Below are 19,098 nucleotides of genomic sequence, written 5' to 3' on the forward strand. Positions count from 1 at the left end.
TTTTTTTTAATTTTTATTCACTGCTTTTTGCTTTCTTTCCTTCACCAGCACTTTTACTGGATAGAGGTTGCTTGGTAAAATATCTATCCTAAGAGGTTTGGCTTTGCCTACTTTTTAAAATGTTTCTAAAATGACTTAGGCAAATGTCATTACTCCGAGCAGCAATACGGCCAGTGTGAATCTTTTTGGGATGTTTCTTTTCAATAAAATCAGTCACTTTCTGATAATATCTCAAGATTTCCTTTATCGAGCGAAATCCTTCCACAATGAAGCAAACACACAGACTGAGACCAATGAACAGAAGTGAATAAAAAATGGCGCTGCAAACTAATGTAACGTCATATAGTGAGTTTTTGTTCATATCGTGGAGCAAAAATATGTTCAAATTTCATGCCTGAAAATTTCGTATGCTGGGGTATTCGTATCCTGAGGTACGACTATATACCTGCTTTATCTTGAAGTGCATCTACAAGATGAAGGAACAATGTCTATTACTGTTTTTACAACTTGGATGTAATAAACAACTTCATTTAATTCAATTTTCCTTGACTTTGTATTAAGATGGTATTGCCCTTGTAGGATTACAGTTTGGATCTACCCTGGTCATATACCCATAAATTTTTGTAAAACTACATTGACATGTCTTTTCTTTTGCAACACATGCTAAAATATATGATTATAATATAATCATTTTAGATTTATAAAAAAAAAAAAAATTATACTGCATCATTTGAGACATACCTTCCATAAATCTTGACATTTAAATCTGGTATTTCCCGAAACACCATTTGTCAATGCTTTGGCTCTTGAATATAGTACTAACCAAGGATTCAATTCTATTCCTTCAGCCAACAATCCCCTCTTTGCTGCCTCTATTACCTAAAATTGACACATTATAATAGATTAAACAATTTTCACATTTAGATTTTGTTCTAGCTATTACCGAATAACTTAGATTTTTTAATTCTTACGATTCGTCCATCACCACTTCCCAAATCAACCAACTTTCCTTTTCTTCCATTAAGATGAGTAAAAACGAGATCTAATTGTCTTTTAGTCGCAGGAAGAAACGGGAGACAAACTCGACGAAAAGCGGGAAATAAGAACGGAAGGGATACTAAAGTTATACCAAAACCTACAAATCCAGTTAAACCAACCATAATTAAGCCACCCAAACGTTTCTCTGACATCACAAGATATATTGTAATACTTAATTTTAATAAATACTTTGATTAATTATTATATCTAAATTAGATAACATTTACAAAAACAAAAATCTACGTCGAGCACATGTACAGTACGCCACATGGTCATCGAACATAAACAAACTTTAGTTACTTCGATTACCACACGAAGGCGCTTTTGGATAGCATTTCTAAAAACATTAATTAAATTATATAAAACTTAAAAAATTTTCGTACCATTTATACTTATTAATATAACAAATATTATTATATTAAATACTATATTATTTTTAATATTTTAAAACTTTAATATAATTAAAATTGTCAAATAAATTGTCCCTTTAACAACGCTTAGGCCTTAATAGCAAGAGAGAAGGGGAATAACTTTTATTTTGTGTTTACAATTAGAAATAAATATGGTAAGTATGATTATAAACAATTATAATGTCCAATATTATATTTTTCTGAAATATGCACGTGTGAAATTAATGAATACTAGAGAAAAATTTATTTTAAATTAATCTTAGGAAAGTGTTTTATTTATCTGAAGAAATGGAAGATCACGTGTCTTTCTGAAATACCTTCTTATCACGTGACAGTGCTACACAATTATACAAATATTTATTCATTGTTTGAATCACTTTTTGTTTATTTACATTTTAAAAATACATACAAGCACACACACACACACAATCACACACACACACACACATACATATAGGGTGTTACAGACCACAAATCAAATACACTCTATTGAATAGTGATATTTTCAGCTTCAGTACTGGCCAGAAATGGACTATCCGGACTAAAATTCAAATTTTTTGGCTGATTTTAACTGTCATTCACTCAAAATGGTCAAATTGAGCACTCATGCTTTTTCACCTGTAATCAGATGACAGATCTATCTATTTGTGATAAAACGACTACTAATCTTAACACTGCATTTAGTAACAACAATCCACAAAACCTTTTTATAACAGTGTTGTGTCCTATAACAATCTTCAAAAACGTTTTCAACCTCCACCGAGGTCTGCTTCAGGTGGTGACTAAACGGTGTCTCCTCTTGACCGTTGGAACAATGATGCCTGAGATGTAAATAATGCACATATCATGTTTCACCCCTCCGCTTGTTCCAGTTTGAATTCTTCGAATAAGTATCTCCCCGCCTGCACGATCATTTCTCTGTTTTTAAAGTTGATGCAGGTGCCCCCAATGTTGGCTTTATAAATCTCCCAGACCTCCAAGTGATGGATGTGATCAATACGAAATGCCTGTGTGATTACTTTGATGTTTTGGAAGTCCACCCGAATTTCAGAGTTGGTAATGTAGGCCGACAAGGCGGTGGTGTGCCTGTTATTTTTAATATCCGATTGATGCTCACATAACAGTTTTTATGTTGAGCAGATGGTGGAGCCAATGTAAATTAAGTCTCTATGGAATCTATTGTCCCTGACTATCCATTCCCATCAGGGATGATAGATTCCATAGAGAGGTCGAAAACATTTGTGAAGATTGTTATAGGATACAACACTGTTATAAAAAGGTTTTGTGGATTGTTGCTATTTGTGATAAACCACAGTACTGCTACACAGACCTTTAACATGCAGTACAATTTTAATTCTTGAATGTTTCCTGCTGTGTTAAAATTTCAAATATTACTGTTTTTAGAACATCTAAAATTTAAACATGTGTGACAGACTTCTATCTAGATACTATGTAGAAAACTTGTTCCAGGAAATGTTCCAGCTTTTGTTCTTTTTAAATTGAAATTGATTTCTTTTTGCCCTGAAGAAGGTTGTTTAAGATGGCTGAAAATGTTTGAGAATTAAAATTGTACTGCATGTTAAAGGTCTGTGTAGTAGTAGTAGTACTGTGGTTTATTACAAGTGCAGTTTGCAGATAAGTACTTTTTGTGTTATAAAGAGATTGAATGAGAACTTCATTTCTGATTTCATTAGCCAAACATGAGAAATCATTTTGTGAGTGAGGAGTCTAATCAGAATAACACTTGTGCCACAATCTTTCAGTTACAGCAAATGTACCTTGACACTTGCCAAAAATTATCAGCTTATCATACACTTATTCATTTGAACAGAACATGGCTACATAGATTACTACGACACATTTTGAAGTGTATAAAGTGTGTAATTGAAAATGAAAATGTAAATACAAGCATAAAGTTTACATTTGTTGACACTGAATATTTAGCCAAGTGAAAAATAGTTCAATGAAATAGCTTCTAATAAGGCTTTGCTAAGAAAAGTTTATCACACTTTCAAGATCATTTTATGGTCAATAGAGCCATTTTCAGAAAAAATTGTCTTATTTTTTGGGTTTAATTTGAATTTAAATTAACAAATTCCATGTTCCATTTAAAAAATCTGACATATGACTGGATAGCCTATTTCCATCTACTTAATAAAAATTTGAAAATATTACCATTTAATAGATTGTATCTGATTAATTTTTAATTAAAAAAATTTTTAGGATATTTGGTTAAATTCACTTTCTTTTATTTTAAAAAGAGCTTATGGAATTCTTTGACACCCTATAAATTAATAAAATAAATAAAAGCAAAGACTCTCTTTTTTCTAAAAAGTTATAAAGAAATATTACTGTATAAAAGAATATTCTTACAATTTGAGATACTTTTATCATATAAATATTTAATATATATAGAATATTATGTATATTTAGATAAATGACATCATATAATCATATACTCTAAATTTTGAGTATATGCGCACACACTTACAGACACACACTTGCTGAAAAAAGATATAAGGACTTGAATACTCAACTTTTTAATAGTACTAGTCTGTATTCTTGTAGTGTTTCATTATGATACCAATCTAATAAATGTTTTTTAAGTTTAAACCTACTTTGTATATTATAAGAAAGTGCATATTTAAAATTATAATAAGTATCAAAATTAATTGTTAATATTGATTTATTACAAAAATTTTTAGTGTGATTAATATTAAAATACAAAGTTATGCATATATATATATACAATTTTATTTTCAGTTCATTCTTCTTTGACTATGGATTACTGTTGGTGTTTGTCAAATAGAAAAAAATATAGTACTTCTGTTTAATGAATGAAAGATTTTTATTTCTTAGTGAAAAGATGTGGTTTTGTATTGAACACAATAAATAATAACAAATTCCAGTCATAGATGGCAGTACTCTTCCAGTAACAATTTCAGAACATAATATTTTATTGAAAACAAGTAGATTTAATAATAATTATACATCAACTAAAAACTAAGTCAAAGCATTACTGAAAGATCAGTATAATAATGTAGCAAAAATTTAATAGAATCACTTTTTTAAAATAAAATATTTTTCTTATAATACTTTAAGGAAGATAGAATTTTTTTTTATAGGCAAATATGAATTTATTGGAGATGAAAAATAAAAAAATTATAGATATGAGTTTTGATGATACGAATGGTATTGGTCATACAGTAATCAGTTACATAATCTCATCTCCAATATTCACATCTGTCATTCATTATTTTCTGTTTCGTGTAATTAGGAAAACAAATGTGTGTGGATTATAAAGGATCCATTTTCCTTTTTAAAATAGATTTATGCCTTCTTTTTTCTGTTCTTTTCATATTGTTTACAAACATTTAATAGAAAATGAAGTAGGCTTTCAAATGTATATTTTGAAATTATGAAATAACACTCAGGTTTTAAGAAAACTGCAGTTGGGAAATAAGTGGATAGTGATTAATGGTAAAACAAATATATTTATTAATTTATGTGGCAACGTCTTTGCAAGTAGACATTCTTCGACTTTTATATATCAAACTTAAATAATAAATAGTGTTTTTGGATTTAACAAAGTTACAACGTGATTTTTATTGAAGCTATTTTATTTTATGGTTTGGAATTACTTTCTAACCATAAAAATAAGCAGTTTAATTAGAAAAATTAGAATTTAAAAATTATACTGCAATTGTTATATTTAACCTATATTTTTACATTATAGTCTAAATATATAGCAGTTGAATGACAGATAACACAAAAAACTTTGCAAACTAAAAATATCATAATGAAAATATTTAGTTAAACTATCTTGCACTATTCTATGTATGTACTGTACATGAAGAGAGTACAGCTATGACTATCTAATATAAACAGAACAGGAAATATGCCAGACAAGCAAATGTGCTAGATTTGGAAATCAAATCAAATAAAAATTTTTGTTTACAGTGTTGGCTTATTTAAATAAAATGTACACTCATACATAATTATTATTATACAATTAAATACTATAATACAGAAAAGTAGTTTGAGTATAAGATATCAATTTATTGTTTTACAAATCAGGAAATTGATATTTACTTCTCACTTTAACTTATCTATTTTGTTGCAATGTCCTAAGAACATTTCATACAAATGTTAAATATATATTCCATTGAATAAAATAGAATGTTAGATGACTAAATTTAAAAAGCCAAACTGATAAGTTCAGAAAATCAAAATTATTCTTTATTCATTAGCATTTTTGACACTACAAAAATTTAAAATTTATTATTCAGTTAAATTAATGAAATTAAATTTGCATTTTCCATTGTTCATTTATTTTCATTGCAAGCAATTGGTTTTAGGACAGTCAAAAACATTACTGAATAAAGAATAATTTTGGGTTCCTGAACTTAGCAGTATGAATGATTCTTTTAAATTACAATGTGATGCCAAGTTTCACACAATTTCAGAGTGTGTGATACTTTGAGACCTTTTTCTTATCAGAATTCTCTAACTTCTATTAAAATATAAAATTATATTTTAATAGAAGAAATTAAAAAGTAACATCTTCAAATTTTTTATACACAGAGGTTGACTTCATTGAAGTAATTTTGAAATGAATGAATGAATATAAAAATCATCATCAATTAAAACAAGACGGTACAAAAAAAATGGATCACATTCATCTGTTAATCAAATAATAAGCTCCTTTTTCAATGCAGGAGTATTCACAATAGCATTTTCTACTGTAATAAACAGCCAAATTTTTCTGCATAAAATGAATTATGCTGAATAGTCTCTATTTCTTTTCATAGGAACCATAGTGGTTTGAGCACTTGTTCCAGCATGTGATGAGATTAAACATTCTAAACCAGCAGAATGCCATTTCTTGCAAATAATGCTAATTTCAAACAGCTGCTATGATACCATCACCTAATTTGAACCTCTTCCCATCCAGACATTTTCTTTAGGAGACCAAGCAATGATGCTTTCAAAAACTTAGTACTCTTCTTGGTGATATCATTTCAAATGATCTAAACACATGATACTCTTGAAGTCAGTTGCGTGGGCATCCAATGAGCATTGATTTTTCTGTATCCAAACTTTCCATACATAATGTACAGATGTAGTAGGTAGAAGTTCAAATACTACTACCATATGGAGCTGTTATGAAAACTGTAAAGTTGTATTGAGTATTATGTTATAATGTGATTTGATATAATCACAGATATTCTGGAAAAAGAAATCATCAAAGTTTAAGATAAGAAAAGAACTCAGTGGACAAACTCAGTATATTGACTTTCATTATAGAACTAAATTTGTTTTGTCTAAGTTTGAACCAGATCATTTATTTGTTTTATCAGTGTTACTAATTATGAATATACTGAATAAATACTTCCAAAGCAAAGATCTAACTCTTGGTCAAATGAGTGAAGTAATAATGGGCACTGTTACTAGTTTTGAGAACAAAAAGTGATTCATCAGATCTCTGCAGTAAAGCATAAAATTTCTCTCAAATCTGTACAAATCTCAAAAAAATAAATAAATAATAAAATAATAATAATAAACTAACAGAAAAAAATGAATGTTTTCGTTATAGTAAACTGTCAATAAAGATAATTTGGTGGAGCTGCCATCAGGCATAATGCTTTACAATTATTGAAAAGTAAATGTTTATTGACAGACAATATTATTAGTAACTTAAAAATAGATTTGAATATTGACACTTTGATCCTTGAGGCTGAAGTAGTGATCATCAAGAATATTTTGAAAAACGAGCACGAGTTCAGTTTTAGAGAAACTGAAAGTAGAGGTCAAGGAAACTTCACTCTCAATTTCTGTAAGCTGTTGGCACTCCAGAAAAATTTCCTTGTAATAACACTATTGCATGTATATATATTTAATTTTAATCTATACTTCTTTTGTTGTGATTATCAAACTTAAAATATGTGTAATAATTATAACAGTCCAAGGGGGACACCAGTTAGTTCAGCACCTGAAGGCCTTGGTGGAGGCCAAAAACGTTAGTGGGTTTTGTGTCGAATGCAACACTGATAAAAAAGGTTTTGTTTGTGGACATTTATTACTCAATACAATGTTAATACTTAGAAAATGTTTATTTTGTGTTATATGTGTAATAGTCCTTATATTGGTTATGTTTATATTAATAACTAAATAATTAAACTTATATAGTTTAAACAATCACAAACAAAATCTTTTTTAACCAGTAATTGAACTAAAACGTTCGAAAGTTACATTTTAGTTCAATTGCTGGTTAAAAAAGGTTTCGTTTGTGATTGTTTATTTCTTTCCCACCCCAGTATTTCTGAGAAGAAGACTGTTCTTTTATAGTTTGTTGTTAAATGTTTGTTCTGTTTTGCACTAGCTACAGATTAATAATTATAAATAAATTACGTAATACTGTATTTGTAAATTATAATTTGATTTAATACAAAACTTAATTTTCAAGTATAATTTCATTTTGAAAAGTTCTTTTAATAACAAAAATTAAAATTTGATTTAAATTTTGTAGGCTCGTTTCTTTAGAGAACAAGATATTGATGGTAAGTTAAAAAAATCAAATATTTATATGTTTTTACATACATACTAATTTTATAAATGTGAAATAAAATGGAATCTAATTTAGATTTCTGTGAATTATACTTTTTTTCAATATTAACTAAAATAATTAAAATATTTACACTAATATTAATATATTACATAATTTATCATAGCGTTTAATTTAATGTAAGTAGTATATGTTTTTTAAACTTGCATACATATATTATTCTGAGTTAAATAATGCAAAATTATTGGCAGATTCAGAAATGAAATAAATGAAGCAATTGTTCTGTAAACTTCTATAAGTAAATAAATGTCTACAAAATATCTTTTATAGTTACATTATATATGTTTTTCAACTGTTATATTGTAAATAAACTCCAGGAACAAAATAATATTACTAATGCATGTGGTTGCATTAGAAATACAAGACTTCATTATTAGAAATAAATTTTTTACAAACACATTTATATGATTAATTAATAATAGAAAATATTTTTAGTAAATAGATTTACTGCCAATGTTGAAAATAATGCCTTTATTTTTGTAAAATCAAAGCATCATTTTTACAAAATTAAAATATTGCATTAATTTATAGTTTTTAAAATAATTTAAATTTAACTTCAGAATATTATAAGTTAAAAGAATTCTAAAATATTAAAAACACATTTGTTGTAATTAAGCTTATTGTATACAGTATGTACATCAACTCAGCAAGTTTTGCAAAATCTTGTAACTTTTTCCAGTTATAAAATAGCTTAAAAATATATAATTTTATAAGTTTTTTTTTTATTTGTAAAACATTTTATATTTATATTTTAGAAAAATATTTAAAGTAAAAAAAGTAATCTTAAGTGCAATAGAAAGTATTACTTTTTAATTTAATAAGTTTTGTTTATAAATCATAACTTTCAGATAAAACAAACATAGGTATTTAAAATATTATCATCAGTTATAATCATCAGCATACTGTTTTAAATAATATGAAAGATGCCAGATTAATTATTGTACTATAACTTTGCTAACATAATCCTACATTTAGGTTGATAGTTAATTGGGCTCTATCATTTGATTATTATTATGAGTTTGGTTTTCTATATATATTGCTACTGTTTTTATTTTTTATTATGAATAAAGGTCCTAGCTTGAATAAGCATGTAAAAAGTCCCCCAAATTAATTTAAATATTTTATATAGCATATGATTTACTATTATATTGGTACCATACCATTTATACCATAGTTTAGCAATTGTCAAGTCAACCCTTTTCATTTTATAGAAATCAAGGAAAATATGATTTTCAGTCTTTAATTTTCTTTCATTTTACAAACATTTTAAAAGATTTTTTAAAATAGGTGTATTTTTGTATTGATACATTATCATTTTACATCTAAATAAGTTTATTTTAGATTTTTTGGCACAAAATCCAAATTAAAAAAATTATAGTAATAATAAAATTTTGAATACATTTTTCTCATTGAAAATATGGCAATACTGTCTCCATTTTTTTTTTCCTGTAAATATGTTTCCAAGAGATTAAAAATTTAACAAAAATATATGTTTTTTAAGTGTGGATGCAATTAAGAAAATTAAAGGCCAGTTTTTTAATACAGTAGAGCCTCGAAAACTTGGCCTAATGTGAACCAAAGGGTGGCCGAGTTTGTGAAAATGCCGCGCTATCAGGAATAGGGTTAAAAAAGGATAAGTATGCGTGTTTCCTCACAAAATATTGTACTGTACTTGTATGTATTGTTTGCTTAAGAATACAACAGAGAATAAACTGCCCAAATACCCTTAAAGAAAGGAAAAGTACTGTACGTCCTTTATGAAGGCATAGAGCCTTTACTACATGAAAATGAAAATTAATGAATACACTGTGTACAGTAATTTACCTGATAAACCAGACCAANTGTTAGTTTTTCTAAAAGGAATATGAATTAAAAATTATTAAAACATTAATAGAAACATTTAGTTTTATATCATACATTCAATGTAAAGAGTTAACATATGTGTTGATTTTCTTACAAGTAAAAATAGTAAGGAGAAAGTAAAGTGTTTTATTTTTGACATTAGGAATAATATACAGAAACTTTGTATAAATAAACACAATTGAAACTACAAATTTTCTAAGCGTTAAATATTTGTATTGTTTAACAATAACACTATTCAAAATACCAGCTCTAGAATGAAATGATATCTCAGCTTTTTTTTGCAGTTTTATTCTGAACTCATTACTTTAATTTATATATAAAAAAAAAGTCGACTCTCTTACATAAGAAATATTGGGATAGTTGTTGTTCTTGGAGTGCATATACTTTTCATTTCAGATGGATCAATCTGTGAGATTGAATCAGTCTTTGTCATTTGATACAGATTGCTTCTATCACATGTTTTAGTTGATGTAAAGTATACAGGATTAAATTGGATTGAATCATATTTATTCTGAATGAAATCACAAAATCAAAATGGGAGAGTGCATGCTGTGCATTCTTGCCATACATACAATCTTGCAAAATTGTCTCTTAATACTTATTTTTTCATATCAGTTTACAAGATATTTTAATAATGATGTTTTTACTTACATTTATAAGTTTTAAATACTCTTTATTTTGACAGTTAAGCATATTTGCTCTCAACTATAAGCTTGACTTTAACCATGGAGGTTGCAATCTTTAATCTATTTTATCCAATCCAAATGATCCTGCCCTCCACTCAGATTAGTTTGATCACGATCCAGTTGATCCTAGATGGCATTTGTATACATGGATAGAGATTGATCAGATCTCTATAGTTCATTTGTATAGATTGTTTGAACAATCAGAGTAATCAGTTTGATTCCAAACATATATGCACCCTTGTCCTAATTCAAAAATTGCTGCAGCAACACTATTAGAATTTCCAGTACATAAATTTGAAAAAAGTTAACCAAAGCTTGAATGACATCTCAGCATTAAGAATTTCTCATAAAAATCATCATTCTATGAAATTCTATATGGTTTTTCCAAGTCAAACCAGTAAATACTCAAATACATCTCTGTAAAAGTGTAAAATTGATTACTTACTGTTTATTGTATTTTTGCTACATGCTACATATTAAGATATACTATACTCAAAATATTTTTTCAGTTTATTGATATCTGTTACACTGGTGTTTGAATGTATTTGCAAATTGTTTAACTCTCTTTCAAATAATCTTTTTCTTACCAAAAGACTGGAACAGTAACAAATTCCTGGAAGTATAAAACATTCTCTTTGTAAGGGACTAGCTTCAAATGGGACAATAATAATTTTAGTGAATAATCCACAAATTTGTGAATTGAAATAATTCTAGAAAATGACATTTCTAAATATTCATTATGTGGCTTTTGAAAAATTTTTTTTTTTTAAGAGAGATGATGGATTGACAAAGAATCTGAACTAATAGCATTACTGCATAATTTTTGAATTAGAACAAGAAGTATCCCAAATACAATAAAGCTGTTATTGAATCTTGAGAAAGGTTTTTTTTCTTCAAAAAAAATAAGCAAAATTTTTAATATGAATGAGTTTTTGATTGAAATACAAAAAAATTCTACAATATTTTTAATGCAGTTTGCAAAATAAAATTCTGATTATTACGAAAACTAACTTTTACTTTTTTTTTTAACTATTATCCACACTTTAAAAAATCTGACAATCTATACATTTTTCATCCCCTGGAAACATATTTGCAGGAAAAAAAATGTAGACAATATTGCCATATTTTCACAGGAAAAATGTATTTAAAGTTTTATTTAAAAAATTCAGTTTGGTTTGTGGGCACTTTTTGCATGCTTATCCGACTAGGACCTTTCTTTTGCTCCTACTGATAGATTCATTTTGTCTATCAATTTTGCATTTTTCCAATCCATGTATATGTTACCGCTAAAGCTCGAAATCCGTTAATGTGTACATTACCTAGCTAATCTGCAGATTAACTAGGGTGATCCGTTAAAGCTGCGAAAATTGTTCAATTTCTCAGATTACCTAGGTAATTTGCAGAGTATCTAGGTAATCTGCACATTAACGGCTTCCGTATCGTTAAAGTTCAAAAGTTTGTTTCTTTCACTTCCTTTCCCCACTCCTTTTTACGTAGATAAATTTAAATCCTAGAATGCAAGCAAGCACCGAATTGGTGAGTAAAATCAAGAAAAGATTCTTCGCAAACCTCTTTAGCGAAGATTTAAAATATAATACGTAGTGTTTTAATAACAAACCAAAGTATGATTCCATAATTGAAGATGTAAAGCAAATAAAAGTTTCCAAGAAGAAAGAATCATCTCGAGATTATCAAATAATTCAAAGGTGTGATGTGTTGACTGTACGAGGCTGTGAAAAACTCATTGAGCCGTTGTCAGATGCGCGAGAAAGGTTTGAAAAAGTTTGTCCATGCCGGAGAATTGTTTGACATTCGATAAAAACTGAAGAAGACCTTGAAAAATTAGAAGATTCACAAGAGACTGTGATTATGAGATCACAGTCAAATCTTACTCAAGAGGACATTCCGTTATCCCCCGCTTCTACAGAATCACCTATAGAAATACAAGAATTTACCGATAGTAATCTTAAACTGCCTTCTATACCGTTGATTGATGATGCAGTCACGAAGAATATTCAGTTACCCTGCACCTCCAAGGAATCGCCTCTGCAAGTTGAAGAAGTCATCACTGAGTTACTCTCAACTTCAGCAGAATCGCCATCACAGTTTCGTACGGAGCCTGTAAAGAGCACTATACAAGACATAGTCTGTATTGTTTGCTCAAAAGCAGCATCAAGTGCTCACAAGTGTAAATCGTGTAATATGTTTGTTCACGCAGTTTGTGGTGAAGTAGATCCTAAAGAGGAAGGGTATGGTAAGAATGTATTGTGCATCATCTGTAAAAAGAATATGGATCAGAAAATACAGCGTGATGAAGCCAAGAAATGTTTAGAAAAGCAAGCAAAGAAAATGTTAGCAGTTTCTAATGCAAAGCACCCAAACGTCGATGAAGGTTTCGCTGTGAGAATTAAAGTACCCGAAGAAGACAGAGCAAAAACTGATGCACGTTCAATTTTAGCTGTGGTTCTTAGTAAAACAGAGGATGGCTTTTATAAACTTGATACTAAAACAGGTATTTTAAAACAATTGTATGCAAAATCTGAATTCAGTGTTTGCAAAGAGAGATTTTTAACGAAAGAAGATGGATGTCCCTGCTGTAGAAATATCTTTACGTCAAACAGCAATAAAACAATCCCTTGGTACTGGGCAGGGTTTCAGAAAATGTGACTGCAAATCTAAATGTACCACAAATAGGCGTGCTTGTCGCAAAAACCAATTGCTACGTAATTCAAAGTGTCACCAATCTTTAGATTGCACTAATAAGTAAGTACAATTTTATCATATGTTTTGCAAATTCATTTCCCTAATTGTAGTAATATTTTAAACCGTTTGATTTTTGTATTAAAGTTTTTTTAATTGATTGATGATTGATTCAATCAACTAATTTGTTGATTGTATTAACTTGATTCTTTAGATATTGAAAATTAAATAAATAACATTATGTTAATTTAAGCGTACAGAAACGTTGCTGTTGTTCCAGCAAAAATCTTATTTTCACTTTACCGAGTGCCTAGTAGGTAATTTGCAGATTACCTAGATAATCTGAACATTACCTAGGTAATTTGAGAAATGGAATAATTTTCGCAGCTTTAACGGATCACCCTAGTTAATCTGCAGATTAGCTAGGTAATGCGCACATTAACGGATTTCGAGCTTTAGCGGTAACATATATCTTTTTATTAAATGCATAATCAAGTATAGATATTTTTATCATCATTTTGAAGGTTCCTTATTATATTCTCTAATTTGTTTTCATAGTAAATATGTGGTAGCTTCTATGTAATAATTGCCTATAAATAAATTGGCTGTGCAGATCTCATACACTTGCACAATACATGTATTTGTGTCTTGTTCATCATTAACTTGTTTACTTAGTTTTCTTGTCCTGTTGTTATGTAATTATCTTTTTACCAATACTGAAACAGTTTATATTCTTGTGCCAAAAAATAATTACTAATTTGTTCCACCTGTACTGTAATGTCAGTCAATCTGATACTTATATAATCCTAGTTTACCATATATTTGATCTCTTCAATTATCTGTTATTGCTGAAGTATGCTAGATTTTAACTAGCATTTTTTAAATTTATTTATTCTTCATAATTATCTGATAAATGATTTATACATAATATTTCAATGTATTTTTCACTATTTATTTATTTATTTTTTTTTTTAACTATGTTGATAGCATTACTGCATAATTTTTGAATTAGAACAAAAGAAAGTGTTTTAATTTTACAATATAGAAATTAAAAATTTTTTGTTTTGTTTAAATTAATCTATATAGCAATGTATCAATAACATCTTTCAATTTATTGTATATTTTTAAAAATCAAAATGTTACGCATTAATAGTTTAGATTAGATAGTTTCAGATATATGAAAATTAGATGTAATTTTGTAAAATATATATAAAATTTTCTCTTATTAACAGAAATTTATAAATATATATATTATTCACTACTAAGAAACAAAATGCTTTATTGAAATATATAAGGAAGAAATTTAGTTAGTTTGTTGGGCTGCAATTTAAAAAGTTATAGACCTATAAATTTCCACTGTTGTCCATCTGTCTTTCCTTAATCTCCAGAACATGTCTGTAGTTAGATAGATGAAAGATGAGATCAGGTATGGAAATCTTAGGGGCATGAGGCCTCGATTAACTATATACAAACTTTTAGTTTGCACCAGAAGTGATGTTATTTCAATTCAAAAATTTTTCTCCAGATGTTAGATAGATGACCGACACATCTCTATTGTTAAAGGAGGATGTACAGGAGAAAGACACTACTAATTTCAGGTGGAAAGCATATATTTTAAATTAAAAATATGATTAAAAATTGCATCCCAGCATTGTAATGACATCACAATAAATATTTGTTCATTCTTTATATATTTCAACACAGTTTGAGCAAACAGAATAAAATTTTCCATGGACCATTCTTTCATCCAGGAGAATGTCAATAACTACTTTTGGTTTAATTAATTTAATACCTGTCCACAACAAACCTTTGTATCAGACCAGTAGGGTGGTGGCATTTGAATAGGAAAATTACTTAATACTGTACAAAGCTACAGCAAGCACAAAAATATATTTTGAGAGGTTTTCAAGGCTTCTGAGTTTAAGTATTTGGTCCCTTTTTTGTGAAATTTGATTGGTTGGCCAATTAACACATTCAGCTGTGAAAAGTATATGAATTAACATTAGAAAACTTGAATATCTTAAATTATCATCTTGTACAGGCAAAAGTCAATGACTATTTTCTGTTAAAAAACATTAATTCTTGTTTACCTGATCAGTGAAATTGCACCATTCTATACCATCCAAGTATTGTGACAAACATGACAGCAATAGGCTAAAATAACCAAATTCTTTATATGATTTTCATTTAAATGTTTATTTTGTTACTTTTTGTCTGGGTGGCATTGGACATATCTGTTAGTTCTCTATATTGTTAACTGTTTAACCTTTGGACTTTACATGAACATGTATGTAGATTACTAAAGACATATATATATATTTAAACTGACTTTGCTAAGGAAAATAAATATTAGCTGAAATATTGATTTTGAAACTTTATTTTCCTGAAAAAAGCAAAATTAATTGCATTTTTACCTGCAATTATATTGGATTATCTTCAATTAAGATAAAACAATTGAAACATCTGATACAGATGTAAGTTAAAATATAATTTCTTTTAAATGGGATTATGAAGCCACATTTCAGTTTATAGTAATAAAAATGAATACTTTATTTTTATTTGTTTAATGCAGATTATGTAAATAGATTTTAAAATAAAAATGATTTATAAATAAATATATTATATTTTTAAAATACTGTATGTAGATCTATACTGGTATGTCAGAATCTTCAATGGAAAATCTACAAATAAAAATAAAAGAGAAAATGATTAATATATTTCCAGTTTAAGTTTACATATTTATTTTGTATCAGTTATAAATTAAATATTATTAATAGATAATGATGCTATGTTGTTAAATTTTATGTAAGAATAGAAGAATAGGATTTGAATTTTAAGTCTGTAAATTCTATTTGCAAGCAAAACATTTAAAGCTATATTTTTAATTTTGATCTATGGCCCTGATAATTTTACAGTTACTACAACAAAAATAATAGCATTCTAAACCAGTTCAAAGCTCATTAAATTACTAAGGTCTGATGATTAAATGATGAACATTCTGAAAATGTTAACCATTCATTTAATTAAAAGGATATTTTCTGGCTTCTTGAGAACTTAAATATTTCTTCAGCTAAACAGTTTTCATCTGGGATACAGTAATCTTTTATTAAAATTAAAGTATAAACTTTTTTAGTAAATTTATTCATATAAAATATTAATGATATGTAAAGTCAGTTTTATGTAAAATTGTTAAATTTTAAAGATTATCTTTAAGTTAAAAATTCTATCGTTATCTTCAGTGTATATTTATTTGTTTAGATATTCTAAAAATGGAGAGAATATTCTCAAAATATTTCATGTTTAAATTAACTTTCAACTTCTTAAAAAAATTGCTTTATGTCTGTTTTAGCCATTAAATATTTAAACAAAATTTCTAACGTAAATACTTAAACAAAATATTAGGATTATCTTCTATTAAATAAATTGTGTAATTATTACATAACAAGAGGTTGATTTTTAAATTAAAAAGGGCAAGTTTTATAAGATTTTAGATAATTTATATTAATTTATACTTTGAGAAAATTATTATTATAATTAATGATTCATAAAATGTCACTCAGTAGAACAGTTACTATTGGTCGGCACCATTTTTATAACATATCATCTAATGCATTCTAATTAACTAGAATTTTATTTTCAACATTTATTTATTATGCATGAATCTAACTTAATTAAAAATAATCACACTTTTGATAATTTGTGTAATTAAATATTTTTATAATCTGTTGAATTTCTTTTATATTAAAAATATTCGAGTAATTAAATGATTTTTCTTTTAGAATTTCGGGATTGTTTTTATCTGAATGCGCACAGCGGGCAAATACGAAGTCTTGACGAATTAACTATAATAATGAGATCTGTTGGAATGAGTCCCACAATTACAGAACTGAAAAAATATTTTAAAGAAAAAAGTAAATCTTTTCATTTCTTGTGGTACTTAAATAAATAATAGAAATCCATTTCAATCACATTTTCTATTTTAAATTATAAATAGTAAATATATAAATATGTTTTAGATGGAAAAATATCTTTTGCTGACTTTTTGGAAATTATGCATGTACATAGTCAGAAAGAAAACACTCCACATGAAATTTTAATGGCCTTTAGAGCCAGTGATAAAGGAAGAACCGGTCAAGTTCTAGCCAGAGATTTACGTCGTATCCTTATCAACTGGGGTGAAAAACTCAGTCCAAGAGAAGGTAAACTTTTATATTAAAGTTTGTATTCTGTTACATAAAAGAAATTGTCACTGTTTTTAATGGTTCAACTAAATTATTTAATATCTTATTTATTTTTTAGTTGATCATATTCTTCGAGAAGCAAACGTAACTCCTAATGGATATGTAAAGTATGAAGATTTTATTCGTGTTGTATCTGCTCCGGTTCCAGATTATTACTGAATGAATATTATAGAATTTAATTATACAGCTGTATCTCTTAGGGTGAATGGTTTTTTCAATATTTTTATATTAAATCAAATATTTTATAAATTATAAAAAGTTAATTTAAAACAACAAATGTGTGATAGATAAAAATCATTCCGTTGTTAATTTTTAATAAAAAAAAGTATTTTTTTATATTTTTAAAGATATAAATAAAGTTTTTAATTTGAAATGTTTTGAAATTTATTTCAAAATTAAAATTAGTATTGAACAATGAAAGATTTTACATGACAAATGATGTAGAAGAACAATAATTTAATCTATTTATTCTTAAAATAGTTTTCATTGAATATTTATATAAAATATAACTTTTTATAATTTATATAAGTATTCAATTGACTAGCTTTTAAAATAGGAAATAAAAGCGATTGTGATTAGCAAATCGCCAAATGATACTTGAACAGTCAAGCATTAAATTAATGGACACAAGGTCATTGGAGTGTTTCTCTACATTAACAATTGTTCAATTAAACTTATCAAATGAAAGCAATCTAGTGAAATTTTTGAAAGTAATTCATTTAGTGATTTTTTTTAATAGTAATTCTTTACATGACTTAAAAAGTAAACCTCCAGATTTTTTTAGTGTTTTAATATGAATGAATCTTTAAATGATAGAATAATTGCAAAAATTTGCATTATTTTTTAATATATAATTATAGATAGATAAAATGTAATAAAAATGTCATTATCAATTTTCTTAAATTACAGATGGATGTTTTTTTAAATTAATAATGAAATCTGATTAAACTGTATAATTCAAAAGATAATTTGTAAAAATTAAGTAGGATTGATAAGATTTGCTTAAGATGTTTAAATTTGTGACAAATTTGTGTTTGTGTCTGACAAATTTAATTTAAATCATTAATAACTGTAATAAATTTTATCTTTTCTTTCTAATTGTTGAAGTTTTTCTAATTTGTAGATATAACAACGGCTAAAAGCTTGAATAAAAAACTATAAGAAGAGATAACATAATCTTTTCTGCTGTGGTGTAAATATGGAAGCAATCTTCATGGTTGCTTTCAGAATTGAAATTATTATTTTTCAATGATAATGAATTTGGATATTGTTATTTATTACAAATAGCTGTTTCAAAATTTCTTATAATTACTATTAAAAAACATATTTACATCTTTTGTTTTCTTACTTATATTCTCTTTTTTCTAAACATCTACATTTAAAAAATACAGAGTACATTTTAGTAATGATGACAAACTAAAAATTTAATTGTTTCAAATATTTTCTTTAATCTAAAACAAAATTTAAAGAGTATTATAATGTACACTTTCCTATAATTTAACTTGTCATCAGATGTTTTAGATAATATCAGATAT

General features: G+C 27.0%; 2 protein-coding genes across 2 annotated transcripts in view; one reads left to right on the forward strand and one right to left on the reverse strand.

Annotated features, from left to right (window-relative positions):
- The window catches only part of LOC111635092 (protein FAM173B-like), a 21,798-nt gene extending 20,461 nt beyond the window's left edge, over positions 1-1,337 (reverse strand). Inside the window, exons 1-2 of the mRNA XM_023379962.1 lie at positions 972-1,337; positions 742-879 (exon numbers count right to left, since the gene is read on the reverse strand). Of these exons, the coding sequence (XP_023235730.1) occupies positions 742-879; positions 972-1,190 (357 nt within the window). The 5' untranslated portion in view covers positions 1,191-1,337. The remainder of the gene's footprint in view (positions 1-741; positions 880-971) is intronic.
- A 141-nt stretch (positions 1,338-1,478) lies between these two features.
- LOC111635093 (calmodulin-like protein 4) lies at positions 1,479-17,876 on the forward strand. The gene is made up of 5 exons (XM_023379963.1): positions 1,479-1,603; positions 7,978-8,008; positions 17,102-17,233; positions 17,339-17,521; positions 17,622-17,876. Exons 1-5 carry the CDS (start codon positions 1,601-1,603, stop codon positions 17,720-17,722), a joined length of 450 nt encoding a protein of 149 aa, XP_023235731.1. The 5' UTR covers positions 1,479-1,600; the 3' UTR covers positions 17,723-17,876.
- The last annotated feature ends 1,222 nt before the right edge of the window (positions 17,877-19,098 follow it).

Source organism: Centruroides sculpturatus, unplaced genomic scaffold, assembly GCF_000671375.1.
Source record: "Centruroides sculpturatus isolate CEXI.00-Female unplaced genomic scaffold, Cexi_2.0 scaffold700, whole genome shotgun sequence".
Classification (NCBI taxonomy): domain Eukaryota; kingdom Metazoa; phylum Arthropoda; class Arachnida; order Scorpiones; family Buthidae; genus Centruroides; species Centruroides sculpturatus.

What these genes read in the sequence shown, in the direction of transcription:
- LOC111635093 (XM_023379963.1), top strand. An exon ending in TAGAGAACAAGATATTGATG is followed by an intron (nt 8,009 to 17,101) that starts GTAAGTTAAAAA and finishes TTTTTCTTTTAG; the next exon opens with AATTTCGGGATTGTTTTTAT. An exon ending in AAAATATTTTAAAGAAAAAA is followed by an intron (nt 17,234 to 17,338) that starts GTAAATCTTTTC and finishes AATATGTTTTAG; the next exon opens with ATGGAAAAATATCTTTTGCT.